Genomic DNA, 17,258 nt, shown 5'->3' with positions numbered 1-17,258 from the left:
AGAATGTTTGTCTATCCTAGAGCCTGGGGCCCCTTGTTATTCGGTCTGTGTGTATCTGTTGGCTTTGGGTGCCCCTGGCCTTCTCGATCTTCTCTACTTCCTTAACTGCTTCAACCGTGCAGAGCTTGCCGAGAGATATTCACTTCTCCAGAGATTGTCTTGCTTTCAACTTTTTTCCACCTGTCTTTGTCTGTGCTGCCGGCTGCTTTAAATACCCGCCGGCAGTAGCGTGCCCCGAATGGGAGGGCACGAGTTCCAAGGCACCATAAATGGAAAGGGCGTCATCATAGCCTCTGTGCAAAGTGACCGGGGGTTGAAAACACGGCCCGCGCCCGGTCATCTGTCGCCATAATGGTACTGGCAACGGGCGCCATGGAGAGGGCCCACCGGGGAGCCGCAGAGCGGCCCGGCGTGCCCGCCCTGTCTTGTTCTCCTACCACAGCAGCGCGGCAGACGGAACACCTCGGCCCTTGCGACGTTATCCCGAGGCGTGTCGGATGGCACGGGATGGGACCCGTGCATTTAATGTCCGCACGCCCTTCTGCCAGAATATGGCAGGAACTGACGCCGAGCGTGGTGGGAACAGTTGGAGGTGACAGGCCACGCGCGCTCTTAAATGCGGCCTCGGGCCTTTCGCTGGCTGACACCTCATCGCTAGACCCCTGTAGGGGCCACTGTCAGGGGGCTTCCTGGGTCGTCGGGGAACCGAGTGCTCGGGGGTCACTATTCACCTCCCCGAGCACTCTCTCCCGAGAATGCCCTTCCTCGGTCCTCGAGAAACCGAGTGCTCGGGGGCCACTGTTCACGGCCCGAGCACTTTCTCCCGGTCTTGGCTGTACGGATCCTCGGGGAACCGAGTGCTCGGGGGCCACTATTCACGACCCGAGCACTCTCTCCCGGTCTTGGCTGTACGGATCCTCAGGGAACCGAGTGCTCGGGGGCCGCTGCACGCAGCCCCGAGCACTCTCTCCCGAAACTTCCTTCAGTGGGCCCTCGGGGTACTCGGGTGCCCGGGGGGCTACTGCTCGTAGCCCCGGGCACACCCCTCCCGTTACTTGGTTCTCCTGGTCGTCGGGGGACTTGGGTGCTCGGGGGTCATCGTTTACCTCCCCGAGCACTTTCTTCCCGTCACTTAGTCTTCACAGATCATCGGAGAACCTGGGTACTCGGGGACCACTGACTGTGGCCCCGAGCGCCCTCTCCCGAGACTTAGTCTTTTTTACCTCGCGGAGGTGACCCCGCGGGATGGCGCCACATGGCGGATTGCTGGCCTGGCCTCGGGATTCGGGGACCCCTGGTTCCTGATTCACCGACAACACCCAAGTCAGTACCCGTTCATGGTCCAACCTACTATCCTCAACATCAAGATTTTTTGAACCTTGGTCAATGGAGGTAGCATGCTCAACCTCATCTTCGCTAAGACGTTAGACAGGATGGGAATCCCAAGGTCAGAGCTCAAGGAAAGAGCTAAGCCTTTCCATGGTATAACTCCAAACTCATCGACCATGACCTTTGGTCAGATCGAGTTACCGGTCACGTTTGGTGCGCCAGACAACTTTCACATAAAGAAGCTGAACTTCGATGTTGTGGACTTTGAGACAGCATATAATGTGATCCTAGGCCATCAAATGCTGGGCAAGTTCACGGTTGTGGTGCATTATGTGTACCAGGTGCTCAAAAACCTAGGTCCCAAAGGGGAGATAACTGTCAAGGGTGATCAACGCACAATGGTCAAGTACAACAAGCAGAGCTTGGAGATGGTCGAGCACTTCTGCCGAATAGCGACTACCTCAAGAGACATAGAGTCTAAGGGTCAAAAGTATCAAGATGCCACCAAGAGAAAGGACAGTGCCAAGGACTCCAAGCTCATGAGCGTCACCGATACTTCCAAGTCCAATGACCCCGCTAAGGGTGAGACCAACGATGTTGCCCAGGGCAAAAAGACGATCAAGATAGGGGCTGACCTTCATCCAAAATAGGAACTCGATCTCATCACTTTCCTCTAGGCAAACTGAGATGTGTTCGCATGGCAACCGTTCAATATGCCCAGAGTCCTTAGGGAGGTGATCGAGCATCGAATAGCTGTGGAACCTGATGCCAAACATGTGGTTCAGAAATAGTGAAGATTCATAGACGACAGGAAGCAAGCCATCCATGAGGAGGTCAGAAAATTCCTAAAGGTGGGCATTATTCGAGATGTTCGTCATTCCACGTGGCTTGCGAATCCTTTTCTCGTGAAGAAGACCAATCGTAAGTGGAGGATGTGTGTCGACTTTACTGACCTCAACAAGCTTGTCCCAAGGATCCCTTTCCTCTTCCTCGCATTGATCAAATCGTTGACTCTACGGTGGGTTGCGCATTGCTATGTTTTCTAGATGCCTATTCAGGGTATCACCAAATTAGCATGGGTAGAGAGGATGAGGAAAAAATCTCTTTTATTACTCCCTTTGGTGTATTTTGTTATGTAAAGATACCATTTGGTTTGAATAATGCTTGTGCTACTTATCAATTGTGTATTCAAAGTTGTTTACAGACCCAGATTGGGTGCAATGTCGAAGCTTACATCGATGATGCTTAGCCCTTAGATGTATTGATTGACGACCTTAAGGAAACATCCTGATAACCTCAGGAAATATTGTATCATGCTTAACCCGAAGAAGTGTACGTTCGGTGTTTCATCCAACAAGCTTCTCAGTTTTCTCATGTCAAGTCGAAACATTGAGGCTAATCCCTACAAAATCGAGGCTATCGACCAGATGTGGTCACATTGAACACTGAAGGAGGTTCAAAAGTTGACAGGATGCATAGCAGCCCTAAGTCGATTCATTTCAAAGATGAGCAAGTGAGGGATGTCTTTCTTCAAATTGTTGAAGAAACACAACCGGTTCGAATGGACGGAAGAGGCGGAGAAGACTTTTCAAGACTTGAAAGGGTATTTATCATTTATGTTCATTCTAACACCACTTGATGACAAAAAGGGGCTCTTTTTATACATTGCTGCTACCCCACAAGTTGTAAGCACGATCTTGGTAGACGAGCGAGAATGTCTCAAGAAAAAGGCCAAGACCTAGGAACTGGTTTATTACGTGAGCGAAGTCCTACATGATGCTAAGCTACGATACTCGCAAGTGTAGAAGTTGCTCTACGCAGTCCTGATGACTTCCCGAAAGCTACAACATTACTTTCAAGCACACAAGGTCACTATCATGACAAAGTGACGACGTATCCGTTGAAGGATGCTATACGCAATAGGAAAGCTACTGGAAGAATCATACAATGGGCGGTCGAACTCAACGAGTTCGACGTGGACTATGCACCACGTACAATCGTTAAGTCGAGAGTACGAGAAGAGTTCATCACCAAGTGGACAAACATTGAAGAATTAAAACTAAACGTGGTCAAGGACTACTGGACATTATTCTTCGATGGATCACTCACGCTCCAAGGCTCGGGGGCTAGCATCGTACTCAAATCTCCAACAGGTGATGAACTCAGGTACGTCATTCAAATAGATTTTAAAGCTTCCAACAATATTGCAGAATACGAGGGACTAGTAAACAGGATCCACATAGCTACGTCGCTTGGAATTAGATGACTACTCATGAAAGGGGACTCGCAGCTAGCCGTAAACCAAGTGCAAAAGGAGTATCAGTGCTTGGATGACAACATGACAGTTTATTTGAACGAGGTACGAAAGGTCAAGCAAAAGTTCAAAGGGTTACAGGTCACGCACATCCGGAGGAGTGATAACTCCACTGCTGCTGAACTTGCTAGGAATGCTTCCACTTGTTCACCAACACCTGTGGGAGTCTTCATCGAGAAACTCCTTAAACCATCTATCTCGACAGCATCGAGTACAGATGCTGCCTAACTCGACCAACAGTCTAATCAGGTCAGCGCGGTAGAACCCATAGACATGGAAGCCGCACTACTCAAATGCAAGCTGACTTGGATGATGCCATTCTGAGCCTATCTAGAAGGTTGAGAGATCCCTAACGATGATGCGTCTGCAAAGAAAATTATTCGTAAGTCCAAGTTATACGCTTTGGTATATGACAAGCTCTACCAAAAGGGGAGTTACAAAATCTTGATAAAGTGCATCACTCAGTAAGATGGCAATAAAATATTTCTCGATATCCATGGAGGCACGTGTGGTAATTAGGCATCGTACCACACCTTGGTTAGAAAGGTTTTCTACCAAGGGTTCTATTCGTCGACTGCCCTCCAGGATGCTTGTGAGCAGCTCAAAAAGTGCGAGAGCTACAAATTTTTTGGAAGGCATACCATTTGACCAATCCAAGCTCTGCAAACAATTTCTCTTTCTTGACCTTTTTCCGTCTATGGCTTGGATATCTTGGGACCATTCCCAAGGGACCAAGGTGGTTATAATTTCCTATTCGTGGTTATCGACACATTCACCAAGTGGAATGAGGCTGAACCCGTAGGAAAGATAACCGCAGAAGCAGCTAAGAAGTTCATGAGAAGCATAATTACTCGATATGGCATCCTACATCGAATAATTATAGACAATGGTAGCCACTTCAGAAGTGGAACCTTTACTGCGTTCTGTGAAGAATTTGGTATCAAGACTTGCTTCGCTTCAGTAGCTCGCCCTCGGAGTAACGGTCAGATCTAGCGTGCCAATCGTATAGTCTTGCAGGGTATCAAAACTCAAGTATTTGATATGTTGAAAGCCTACTCGAAACACTGGGTGAAGGAACTTCCTTTGGTACTATAGGTCATCCGCACCTCGACTAATAGAGCCACCGATGGAACTCCATTCTTCTCAACCTACGGGGCAGAGGCAGTGCTCACAACTGAGTTGTAGTTTGGATCGCAACAAGTGGAAAGTTACTCGGAAGAATGGCAAGAGCAATTGCAGGCAGATGACATCAGCCTCCTCGAGGAGTATTGTGATCGTGCATTCATTCTAGTGGTTAACTATCAACAAGCCATGTGTAGATATCATAGTCAGAAGATCCAGCCCAGGAAACTCACTGCTGGGGACCTTGTTCTCATAAGATTAAGAAACAGATAGGCATCACGAGTTATCACCCAAGTGGAAAGCGCCCTACATAGTAGTTGAAGTCACTCGACCTGGATTAGTGCAATTATCTACTACAAGCGGTGAGGTACTTGAAAACTCATGGAATATCAATCAACTCTGATAGTTTTACTCATAGATAAATTAAATTGAAGGAAAGACGATTACATCTAATTAGAATAACTATTATATTACATACATTTTCTTCTCCTACCCTATTTGCCATCGAACGAGTCGAGGAACCTCTTCTGCTCCTCTTTGGGGCATCAGCTAATTGTTTTGGGGACCAACCATTAGCCAGTGAAAGGGCCAGGGAAAGTAGCCGAGGCAAAGACCCTGCCCGCGCTGGAGCTACCGACCGACACAGGCAATCTAGCAGTTGTTGACAGAGATGACGACCGCACTTTCTTCACCACTAGAGACTCAAGGGCTCCATCGCCGAAGACCTCATCGGTGACCTAGTCGATGATCTCATCAAGATCATCACCATCTTCATTACCCTCCTATGCAGCCTGCATCGCCTACTCTCGCGCCGTTCGCTCCACGACATCGGCATCAAGAAGGCGCCTGAGATGCCGGATGAAAGGTCGACGGTATCAGACGGATGTTCTGCATCCTCCTCTTCTAGGCCTCTCACTTAACTCTTCCTCGTCAGAGGAGATGATGATGATTCATGGCGAGAGGCTTTGGGGAGAGAGATACTACTTTTTTGACTTCCTGGCATTGCCTGGGAGACGACGGTGGAGTGGAGGCCATGGCCTCAAGATCTATGAGCACTACTGAGCAATGCACAAGGGAGGATGGAAGGATATTGGGGTGAACATGGACGACCTCGGGTTCCCTCTATTTATAGTCGTGGGAGCTGGTCCAATTGTAAACATGAAACCATCAAGATCTGATAGCGTAAGTTGCGATTTTGAGGTCGCCTCGGTTGCATGGTGTTCATAAGATGGTGTGTCAGGCGGAAGCCAAGGCGTCGCCGAGACATTATGGCGCATGCAATCCATGCGTAGCGGGATGCTGTGTCATTATGGAACGTTAAATCAAGAGTTGCGGTGAAAATGAGTACGAACGGGAGTGAATTTTTAATGTTCACCTACCTGACTATTCGAATTTACTCAATGACCATGACATAATTACAGCCATATGCTCAGGGGTTGACGCCATCGAGAATGTGGTTGAGAGTAATGAGTTGATGCTTACGCTCTACTCTCTTTCTTGATTATCACGTCAACCAGAGAGTTGGGGGCTACATCACTTATTTTTTATGCTTATGCTTCTACTCTCCACTCGATCCAATCATCAAGTAGAGAGTCAGGGGCAACATCATATACTTTTGATGGTACATGTATGTTTTTTCTTACTCTTCGATCGGGAAATTTTTTCCTTGAACGTAGAGTCGTGGGCTACATAGTAATACCATATTTCATAAATACATAGTTTTTTGCAAAAAAAATATCTGACTATATATTGGTTACACCGGATAAGAAACAACAGAGGCATGTGTTGGGTCAATGATAGACAACTACACCTCATAAGGCATACCAGCATCAGAAATTGTCAGACATCTCATGCCTAACTGCCCGCAAGGTCCTGAAGTTCTAGTCGGTCACACATGTGTTCTCTATCAAGTTCACGTTTGCATCCTAGCTAAGTACGAAAGATAGCTAAAGTTTGCAAAAACTATCATGTTGTCTCTTTTTCTAGTTGTGTACCAGTATTTTCCTTACTCTTGTGGTTATCTCGAGTGTTTACTCGAGGGCCCATGCATTTAATAATGTATCTAGTTGTGCTTTAGGTGCTAACGGATATACAGTTAGCCGGTTCCAAGGATGGTCATAACACGTACTAATAAGTATTGCATCTACTCATGCTAACGCTATTTCATCGATAAGGAAATAGTGTCAATAGCATACTAGACAAGCAAGATAGCAGTAGTGTTTACAGACATTTTCAAATCACAAATTCAGTTTTAGATGTTTTGAGTTGAAAACCACATGAAATTAGCTAGGACTACCCTTGCTTTTGTCGTCGGACAATCTAAGTGCTAAAGCTTCGATGAAGATGGGGATCAGAGGCCTGACGCTTTGAATAATATCATATGCCTCCTCTGTAAGGCACTCGAACCCCTTCGTCACCACCGATGTGTCGAGGTTGGGGTTGTAGCTCTTGATGAGACTAAGCATTGTCTTGACGCTGATGGAAGCCTACTGGTTCATACAGTCGAGGGTCTGCTCCCTCAGCTTCTGAAGCATTGCAACTGTAGAATCATGTCTGACTACCATGGCATCCCAATCAGTTTTAGCTTTCTTCAAAGCATCCTTGAGTTCTTCTAGCGCATTATGTTTCTTCTCTAGAGCCTTGAGTTTGATCTTGAAGTTGGCTTCTAGAGCTGTGAAAGTAAAAGAAACATTTTAGCATTGGTTGTTTAATGCTCGAATCATATGCTAATGATCTACAGTTAAACTGATTGTTGATCTTCTCTTGACTAGCGACAAGCAGGACATCCTTCTCCTCGAGGGCTTTTTGACAGCCAAAATTGTTGATCGCCAAATACTGTGCATTGACGATCGCTACATAGGTGCTTACAGTTGTAAGCATGTTGGTCCACGCTTCAGTTTGCTGCTTCGTGGCCTTTTTAAAGAAAAAGCAGATTCACGTGGTCATGAGATAAAAACATGATATACATCAATCACAAACTCAATGTGTGGAAATGTGGATGCGTCATGTGAGTGCCGTCGAACGAATATGTCAGGAATGATGCCGTAGTTTAATTTCAGATGTGATAAAAAAAAGAGATAAGGATATTATCCGCTAATTTCTTTATTTATTTTCATTAGTAAAACTGGTCATATATATGTAGCTGGTAATGAGGTGAAGAGGATGGAGGATGAGGGTGGATTGAAAAAGTGAGTAAATTATTTGAATTTTATAGGTTTTATTAGATGGAAGTAGAATAGGGGAAGTGGTAATGTAGGAACCAACTCGTGTTTTATAGTACAAATATTTTTTTAATTTAAAAAATTACAATATATGCAGCCATTTTAGAAAATTGTAAAAATATAAACCAAAAAAAATCACCCACTGAAATTGTCACAAAAAGTTATGCAAACAACCTGTGGCGTAGAGAAGCTAACATCTAGCGCTACACAAATTTTTGGACAAAATTATAAGGAAGCTGAAATTTGTCTTTGTTTTCTTATTTACAAGTAATTGTTTAAGTTAAAATTTTATAGAGCGCTAGATTATAGCCTTCTCTGCACTACATATTTTTTTGAGAATTTGTCGTGATATTTTGATAATGTTTTGAAGGATGTGAGTTTGGGCTGAGAGCCCAGAGGAAATTAAACGGCAGCAGGTAGGGAATTGAATAAAAAAATCCAGACGTTTTCAGGCCCCTTACGAACGTTACACAGCGACGTGCCGAATGGAGTTCAACAGAATTTCCTGGAGCCAGTGACTGCAGATATCACGAACACGCAACCACTGCAGCACGTATGACCTTCTTCCGTCTTCACCATATTAAGACGTATTTTCCTTGTCCTCATCAGTTTATCTCCGCAACTGAGTGACAACCTTTTTTTTCTTTTGAAAGATGAGAATGATTTGCCACTCGATTGGTAGAAACTGGCTGGAAGCGAATTATTAACCAATGCAAGTGATGATCAATCGAAACGCCATGGCCTTGGCACCCAACGAGTCGTTGGCCGAGCAGCTAGCATCCATGGACCATGGCCGGCAGCAGGGGCGAAGCCACGTTATGCTAGGGTTGGTGCACGTGCACCAGGGCAAAACAAAAATTTACCTATTTTGACTCAAAAGTATTCATCCAAAAACAATCAAATCATGTGTATTTCTGCGTGTACAAATGAAGTACTGCATCAATGTCATTTTACCTTAGCTTTGCCACTGGCCTGCCGCGTCCCAATCGGTCGGTCGCAATCGGGCACATGGGTGCAAAAGATGCACTTGCGTAAATCGTGGTGGAACCTTACGGATGTGCGTCGATGGTCCTACACTTTGTGAGAGCCAAAAAAAAAAAGGAGTGAACGGCGTCGATAGTGCATGCACTCGATCACAGGCGACAGGCATTATTGTATGCTTTAAAGATGCTTGTGTAGCTATACTCCAACGTGTTGTTTCGGGGAAATTAACGTTTGCAAAGCCACTTTGCCGGAGTGGGTGCGGGTTACGGTTGTAACGACATGCGACTTCATCCTCAGCTAAAAAAATTATCTTAAGCTGTGCTTTATTCGTGTGACTTTGATGAAAGACAAATTTGTCTACAAGGCATCCATAAAATGTAGCTTTACCGGTGGTACACTGTTATAATTGATTTTGGCCATGAAATATTGTGAATTTGTGTATTTGTCTATAGGACACCGCTCTAAATAAAATATCATTTTCAACTTGAGAGGAGGAGATAGAGTGATGGAAAATATGCCTGCGATCGGTTGGTCGAACCAGACCAACTCGATGGTCTTAAACTCGAGCCCGGTGTGCACTCACCCCTCTTCTTACTTCTCTTCCATCTTCCCTAAACAACCACATCTGTAGATTGGTACTCGATCGGAGAGCATGGCTGTCTTCCCTAACCTATACCCCTCCTCCTAAAACACTGCATGGATGGACACCACATGTCCCTAACATGAATATTAAAGTGATGAATCTCGTCCAAATAGAATATATATTGACATATATGATTAATGTTGAGTGAATTTTATTCACCGCTTTGAAATCCACGTTAGGAATATGTGGCATACATCTAGATGATGCTACAGCAGGAGACGTGCGCAACACCATATTGTTGCCATCACGGCATCTTATGCACAGATCCATAGGTAGATACGAAGTCTGAAGTGAACCAATTGGTCAATCATTTCATGGCCGGGTGCCATATCCACTGATCGAGAACATAATCCATGGCCGGCGCGCGCCACTGTTGCTCTGCAGGCGTGGAGAGATGAAGACAGGTGCGTCCCGATGGATCGGTCTGAGATCAAATGTTCCTTTGCGATCAGACACTTTAGCTTCTAAAGATGCGTTTGCGTGGATCGCGATGGGATCTCCTCCTTTCCGAAAGCTGGCGCAGGATAGATGTGTGCTCAGCTGAGCTTCCACTTGGTTATCCACTTATCCTACTGTTAGAATGGTCACTCATCTAGAGTGCGCTTGCCAGCCAAGGGTGGGCACCATCGTAACTTTTAAATATACTTGTTAGCAACTTCTTTTTCTCCAGACCTCTTTAAAAAATCTTCTTTTCTTGCGTTGAAAAATAAGCTCAAGAGAAAGCAACATTTGCAAAGTTAGTGTGCTTCCCTAAATTGTAGCTTCCACTCAAATGCAACACACAATAAGAGGGGTGCATCCAAATTCCAATTGATTCGTTTTGTGGCACTTCACTCCAGTTATTCATATATTTTTGAGGAACCAATAGTCAGTCCACAGTCCATGAACCTGAAAAAAATATTACAAGGTTGAGATTATATGTACAACCAACCGCAAATAGTTTTCTTACATATAAAATACCAATACAGCCTAGCAAATATGTGGTGCTTCCCTTTCACCAGAAGATTTGTTACATGATTCAATAACTATCAGCGAGTACTTCCTTTCAAAAATATATATATCAGCGAGTAACGAGACTAAGAACCCACAAAAAAGGTTGAAAACCAGAGTCAGAACTCACAGTGTCATTGTCAAAAAAGCTCATATGCATCTAATCAATAAGTAAAAGCAACATTGGATTTGGATCAACATCCTCACATGCTTTTCAAGATTCGGTTGTTGGTGCTTTATTTAGCACAACGGCTTCCGTAGGTCCTCAGTTGTTCCATGGAAAAGACCATGCAGCCACTCCATTCTTCATGCAACAATAGAAGAACAAAATCGCTACACATACCTTCACTTGGTGTTGCTCTTGTGCTATTGCACTTCCTAGCCTCTCCCACCAGCTCCTGCACAGAAGAAGAGAAGATTTTTCTCCTCAAGTTCCTCGATGGGCTCTCGCAAGACTCTGGCCTCTCCACTTCATGGCAGAATGACACAAACTGCTGCTTGTGGAGAGGCATCACTTGCAATGTGGATGGCGCTATCACGGATATCTCACTGGCTTCCATTGGCCTCGAGGGGCGCATATCACCCTCACTTGGCAATCTTACTGGCCTGGTGAGCCTCAACCTGTCTGGCAACTCACTCTCCGGTGGACTCCCACCGGAACTGCTCTTGTCCAGCAACATTGTTGTCCTTGATGTCAGCTTTAACAAGCTCAATGGTGATCTCCATGAGCTTCCATCTACCCTTGGCCGGGCCATGCAGGTAATCAACATCTCAAGCAACTTGTTCACAGGATACTTTCCATCCACCACATTGGAGAGCATGAAGAATCTGGCATCTCTCAATATGAGCAACAATAGCTTCAGTGGGGAAGTTATGAGCACGATATGTGTTGACAAGCCATTCTTTGTGGTTCTTGACCTTAGTTACAATCAATTCCATGGTAGCATACCCCCAGAGCTTGGTAATTGCTCTATGTTGAGAGTGCTTAAGGCTGGACAGAACCAACTCAGTGGGGCCCTCCCAGCTGATCTCTTCAACGCTACCACACTCGAGCACCTCTCTTTCCCTAACAACCGTTTGCAAGGAACACTTGTTCCTGAGCATGTAGTCAAACTCATCAATTTAGTGACCCTTGATCTTGGTGGGAATGGGCTATATGGCAAGATCCCAAATTCTATTGGGCAGCTCAAGAGACTGGAGGAGCTTCACTTAGACTACAACAACATGTCTGGAGAGCTACCGTCAGCTCTGAGCAATTGCTCAAATCTAACAACCATCATCCTCAAGAGCAACAACTTCCAAGGAGAGCTCACAAATGTCAACTTCTCCACCCTTTCTAATCTAAAAATTTTGGATTTTAGGTCAAACAAGTTCACCGGCACAGTTCCAGAGAACATCTACTCTTGCAGCAACCTTATTGCATTGCGACTATCTTTCAACAACCTCCATGGTCAATTTTCATCGAGAATAAGCAATCTCAAGTCCCTCAAATTCCTAGCGCTTTCTCATAACAATTTTACAAATATCACAAATGCTCTTCAGATCCTCAGGAGCTCAAGGATACTCTCTGTCTTGATAATTGGGGGCAACTTCAAGCATGAGACCCTTCCAGACTATGATATATTTTATGGCTTTGAGAATCTTATGGGTCTTGCCATAAATGACTGCTCACTGCATGGGAGATTACCTAACTGGTTGTCAAAGCTCAAAAAGTTGGAAGTGTTACTTTTAGATAACAATCAACTCAGTGGGCCGATACCACCCTGGATTAATAGCCTGGAGTTCCTTTTTTATCTAGATATATCCAATAACAACCTTACTGGGGAAATACCAGCAGAATTAATGGAGATGCCAATGCTTAAGTCAGCCCACTTAGACCCAATAATCCTTAAGTTGCCTGTTTATGTGACATCAGTACTTCAATATCGAACTTCTAGTGGTTTCCCTAAAATGCTGAATCTAGGCAACAATAAATTCACAGGTACAATACCCCCAACGATTGGTCAGTTACAAGCACTCACTTCACTCAACTTGAGCTTCAACAAGTTCTATGGGCACATCCTGCAATCAATCGGCAACCTCACTAATCTGCAGGTGCTAGACTTGTCCTACAACAATCTGACAGGTGCAATCCCTTCTGCACTGGAGAGGCTTCACTTCCTTTCCGAATTCAACATTTCTCACAATGATCTAGAAGGGCCTCTTCCAACCGGAGGTCAATTCAGCACATTTCCCGATTCTAGCTTTGTTGGAAACCCAAAGTTGTGCAGCCCTACACTGATACACCATTGTGGTTCAGAAGATGAAGTTCCAATCTCCATTATCTCTACAAAACAATGGATCGACAAGGTCACCTTTGTGATTACCTTTGGTATGTTCTTTGGGGTAGGAGTGCTATATGACCAGATGGTTTTATCCAGATACATCTATTTTGGCCGAATCTACTTCAACTGAAATATGCTATAATAATATAATGTGTCCTGGTTGATGGATATGCAATGGACAAAACTGAACCTAGCAATAAATAGCCATAGGTTCGTGATTGCTATCACCATTTCCAAGCAACAAGCATGTCATGACATCCAGTGGTTCTCACTTCAGCAAGACCAACCTGAATTGCCAACTTCATAATTTGTTAGCCACGTTCAGTCTTACTCTCTTCTTGAAAAAGGGAGAAATAAAAGGAAGAGAAGCAATGGACCGGTCGCTGGAGTCATAGAACAATTTGTACTGAAAATAATAAACTGATATGCTTAGTGACCGACCCGTGTAAGTGTTATATGTAACAACTATATGTGTTTTTTGAAGAATGTGTAACTAATTGTATTTACAACATTTGCTTTGTATCATCTGTGAAATGATGTGGTGATTGTGCCAACAAAATAAGGGAACAAACCTACTAATAGCTAGTGAGACCATTGTGTTGAACCGTCTGATTCCAAACTATAGAAGCAAACTAGATGGGACCTAATAAGCTTGCACTCTTGCCAGAATTGTCACAAGGGATCTCTATTTTTGCAACAAGCCAACAAACAGAATGAGAAGGCCAAAAGCTACCTCAACTAATCTATTACATATATTAAAGGCCAAGATTTTAAGCAACGGTCAGTTTACTGTAGCTACTGTTCATATGGATCCCCGCATGTGTATGCACATATGTACGAATACGTATATGTATATATATATATATATATGTACATATATATGTATACATATTTGTACGTATACATACTTTTTGCAAAATTCTAGAAAATATCGAAAGTAATAATAGTTATATTGATAAATCGGCTGAAATAATCTAAAATGTATAGGAAAATATCTAAAACTCAAATAAATAAATAAATTTAGTTAGGTTCGTATTACTATCGTATACATATTAAAATTATGTGCATATATGAAAGTACCACTATTTTTCCCATAATTAAATGAGTGTGTTAAATATTGATAAATTGATAAATGGATATTGAGATGTCTAAAATTGATGAACCTAATTTTTTTAATCTTCTTTTATTATGTTGTGTAAAAAAATAGACTTGATATAGACGTGCTAATCCACCTAGTTTATCTAACGGAGATAACAGATACCACAACTACATGTGAAGAACTAACAAACCCTAGAACCTAGATAAAATCATGGGCCTAATTTCTAAAAACCAGGGCACGGACTGAGCTGCAGCTCCTACATGATCTTTGCAAGAGATTAGCCGTGCTATTTACCTCTGGAGTGCAGCGCGCTGGATGTGCCTCTAGAGGCCGACCCCCCTGTCCTCAAACCGCTACCCGCCGGTGCGCCGAGGCGCTGAGCCGCCGAGGTGCCATGTGATCGTATGGGAGGAGACGAGCTAGACGTGGGCTGATTGGATGGGCTGGGCTATGAGGGGTCGGGACAAAATGGACCCCTAGAGATGGATGACTGTGCTGAGAGGCGAGGAATATAGCCGGGGTCATGAGGAATTTTTTTATTTTGAAAATAAAAAAATTAAAACTAATGTCCATTTGAAAAAATTATAAAAATAGGTTAAGACAGAAAAGTGTCACCCTTACTACAGGTGACATGTTAAAAATTCAAAAAAAAAAATTGTATTCTATTGCTCTCAAAATTCAAAACACTATCAAAATAGTTATGAAAAATAATGAAAAAATATGTTGTAGAGGATATTGTCGATTTAAAGGGTATAGGGACCCCACCGGGATGGCCCGCAACGATCATTTTTTTCATTATCTGCTTTTGTTCTCTAACCTAGACCCACCGCACGACCAGTCGACGCCAGCGCGACCACGGCACTAGCCTTCGCAAGATTTCCCACGACCAGCTCTTGCTAGCCGCATGGCAGGTACTGATCTAAGCCAGTCAAATCTCATTTAATGTCGCTACTCACGTTATTTTCCTTCCCCAGTCAGTTCACCCCGACTGAGGCGGCATGGTCGGTGCAGGGCTACCGTGTCCCATCCCACAACATTAATTGTTGCGGGATGGGCTCACAAACGCAACAAGGGGCATGGCAGGCGTGCGTGGGAAACTGGTGATGGGACTGTGCTGGCCGAATGAACGGTGCGTGACAAGCGAAGACGTGTCCGATGGATGGGACGAGCACTGCAGCGCTCCAGGACAGGCACAACACATATGTATCCTATAATAATAGCCTATGTAGATCGTCTAAGTAGATATTGGTCTATTTGATGGGCCCATGTATAAGACTTCTTTCCTCCTGGGCTATAAGAGGAAGGGAGTCCGTCTTGGAAAAGGCTCCCCGAAAAAGAGACGAGAAGGAGAAACCATATTCAATGAGAAAGAATACACATGACGTTGGGCTATTACTTCCAGAGATGTCTAAATCTAGATAAACTCTGGTGTTCTTAGATTAGCACAGGCACATCCCCGGAACACATATCACGTACCCGTCATCCGATACACCCCGGAATCACTGTCAGAGATTAATCCTCGACATATACTATGATTTAGCTCTCAAAAAATTCAAATAAAAACATGATATGTACACATAATAAAATATGTCTTTTTTTCTTTCTGGTTGTAAAAGTAATTATTCGAGTTGATTTTATTAAGATAGATTATAGCATCCTCTACAATATACTTTTTTAAATTTTTTTCATAACTATTTCGATAATATTTTGAATTTTGAGAGCAATGAACCATAATGTTTTTTTATTTTTTAACCATCGCCTTTTGAAAGGGCGATGTCTTTATTTTTTAAAAACCTATCACCTGCTAGAAGAGTGAAACATTGTAGCCTATTTTTGTAATTTTTTCAAACGAACGTTTAATTTTGCAATTTTTTATTTTTGAAATATAAAAATAAAAAAGCTCCCCTAGCGGTTGTGTTGAGGCCAGTGTGAGTTGAGCGCGCGCATCGCAGGTTGCAGTGATGAGTGATATTTTTTATTTACTAAGTGTTTATGTATTATAACGAAAATATAAATAGTGGACACTACTGAATAAATATATTAGGAGTGATGTCATAGTTTAATTTTAGATGAGATCTAAAAAGGATGAGAAGATTATTTTTATTTATTTTTACTAGTAAAATGAGTCTTCTATCCGTAGCTAGTAACGAGGTGGAAATACTAGAGAATGAAAGTGGATAGATAAAGTGAGTAAATTATTCGAATTTTAGAGTTTTTTATTAGATAAGACGAGAGTAGAGAGAAGATATAGGGCGGAAACCAACTCGTATGTTATATTGTAGGGATATATTTTTTTAATTTATAAAAATGCAACATTATGCGGTCACATTAGAAATTTGTAAAAATAGGCACAGTAAAATCGTCCATTGAACTAACGTTAGATTCTCAACTTTCAAAATACTATTAAAATAATTATAAAAAATTATAAAAAAAATCTATAGTGTAGAGGATACTAACATTAAATTAAAAAAATTAGACAAAAATATGACTTGTAAGATAAGAAGAAAAAAAGAAGACAAATTTTAAGAAAGCTGAAATTCATTTTTTTCTCATTATAAACTAAGATGTACTATGGGATCTCATAATCCACCATCATTTTTATAGATTGTATAAAATAAACTAGATTTTTATAATCTAAAGCTAAAACAGACGTACCCAAATTGCCACTCGATTGGTAGAAACTGGTCGTAAGCTAATTAACCAATGCAAGTGATGATCAATCGACGCCATGGCCTTGGCACCCAACGAGTCGCTGGCCGAGCAGCTAGCATCCATGGACCATGGCCGGCGGGTGTGGACGGGGCAGTCCCGATCGGTCGGCCGCACTCGGGCTAAAGATGCACTTGCGTAAAAATCTGGTGCAACCTTACGGACGTTTGTTGATGGTCCTGCACTTTGCGAAAGCGGAAAAAAGGAGAGAACGCAGCCGAGAGTGCAGTGCACTCGATCACGCGCGACGGGCATTATTGTATGCTTGAAAGATGCTTGTGTAGCTATACTTCAACAACTTGTTTCGGGAAAATAACGTTTGGAAACCCACTTTGCCAAAGTGGGTGTGGGTTACGGATGCAACGACATGCAACTTCATCTTCAGCTAAAAAAGTTGTCTCATGTTGCGCAAGCTTTATTCGCATGGTCAGTGGCGGAGCTTGGGTTAAAAATCAGTAGGGCCAGTAAAGTGGGCTAGTCTGTAGTATGGATCGGATAGCAGTGTCGAAGATTAGTTTTCGAT

At 43.3% G+C, this 17,258-nt stretch overlaps 2 protein-coding genes across 2 annotated transcripts; both read left to right on the top strand.

Moving 5' to 3' along the window:
* Nucleotides 1-1,433: 1,433 nt before the first annotated feature.
* On the top strand, nucleotides 1,434-1,979 carry LOC133917314 (uncharacterized). The gene has a single exon (XM_062361218.1). It carries the CDS (start codon nucleotides 1,434-1,436, stop codon nucleotides 1,977-1,979), a length of 546 nt encoding a protein of 181 aa, XP_062217202.1.
* A 9,377-nt stretch (nucleotides 1,980-11,356) lies between these two features.
* LOC133917313 (receptor-like protein 2) lies at nucleotides 11,357-13,057 on the top strand. Its single transcript, XM_062361217.1, has one exon. The coding sequence runs from the start codon at nucleotides 11,357-11,359 to the stop codon at nucleotides 13,055-13,057; it is 1,701 nt and encodes a 566-aa protein (XP_062217201.1).
* Nucleotides 13,058-17,258: the final 4,201 nt, after the last annotated feature.

Source organism: Phragmites australis, chromosome 5 (assembly GCF_958298935.1).
Source record: "Phragmites australis chromosome 5, lpPhrAust1.1, whole genome shotgun sequence".
In the NCBI taxonomy this organism is placed as follows: Eukaryota; Viridiplantae; Streptophyta; class Magnoliopsida; order Poales; family Poaceae; genus Phragmites; species Phragmites australis.
This window is presented reverse-complemented; position numbering and strand designations above follow the sequence as displayed.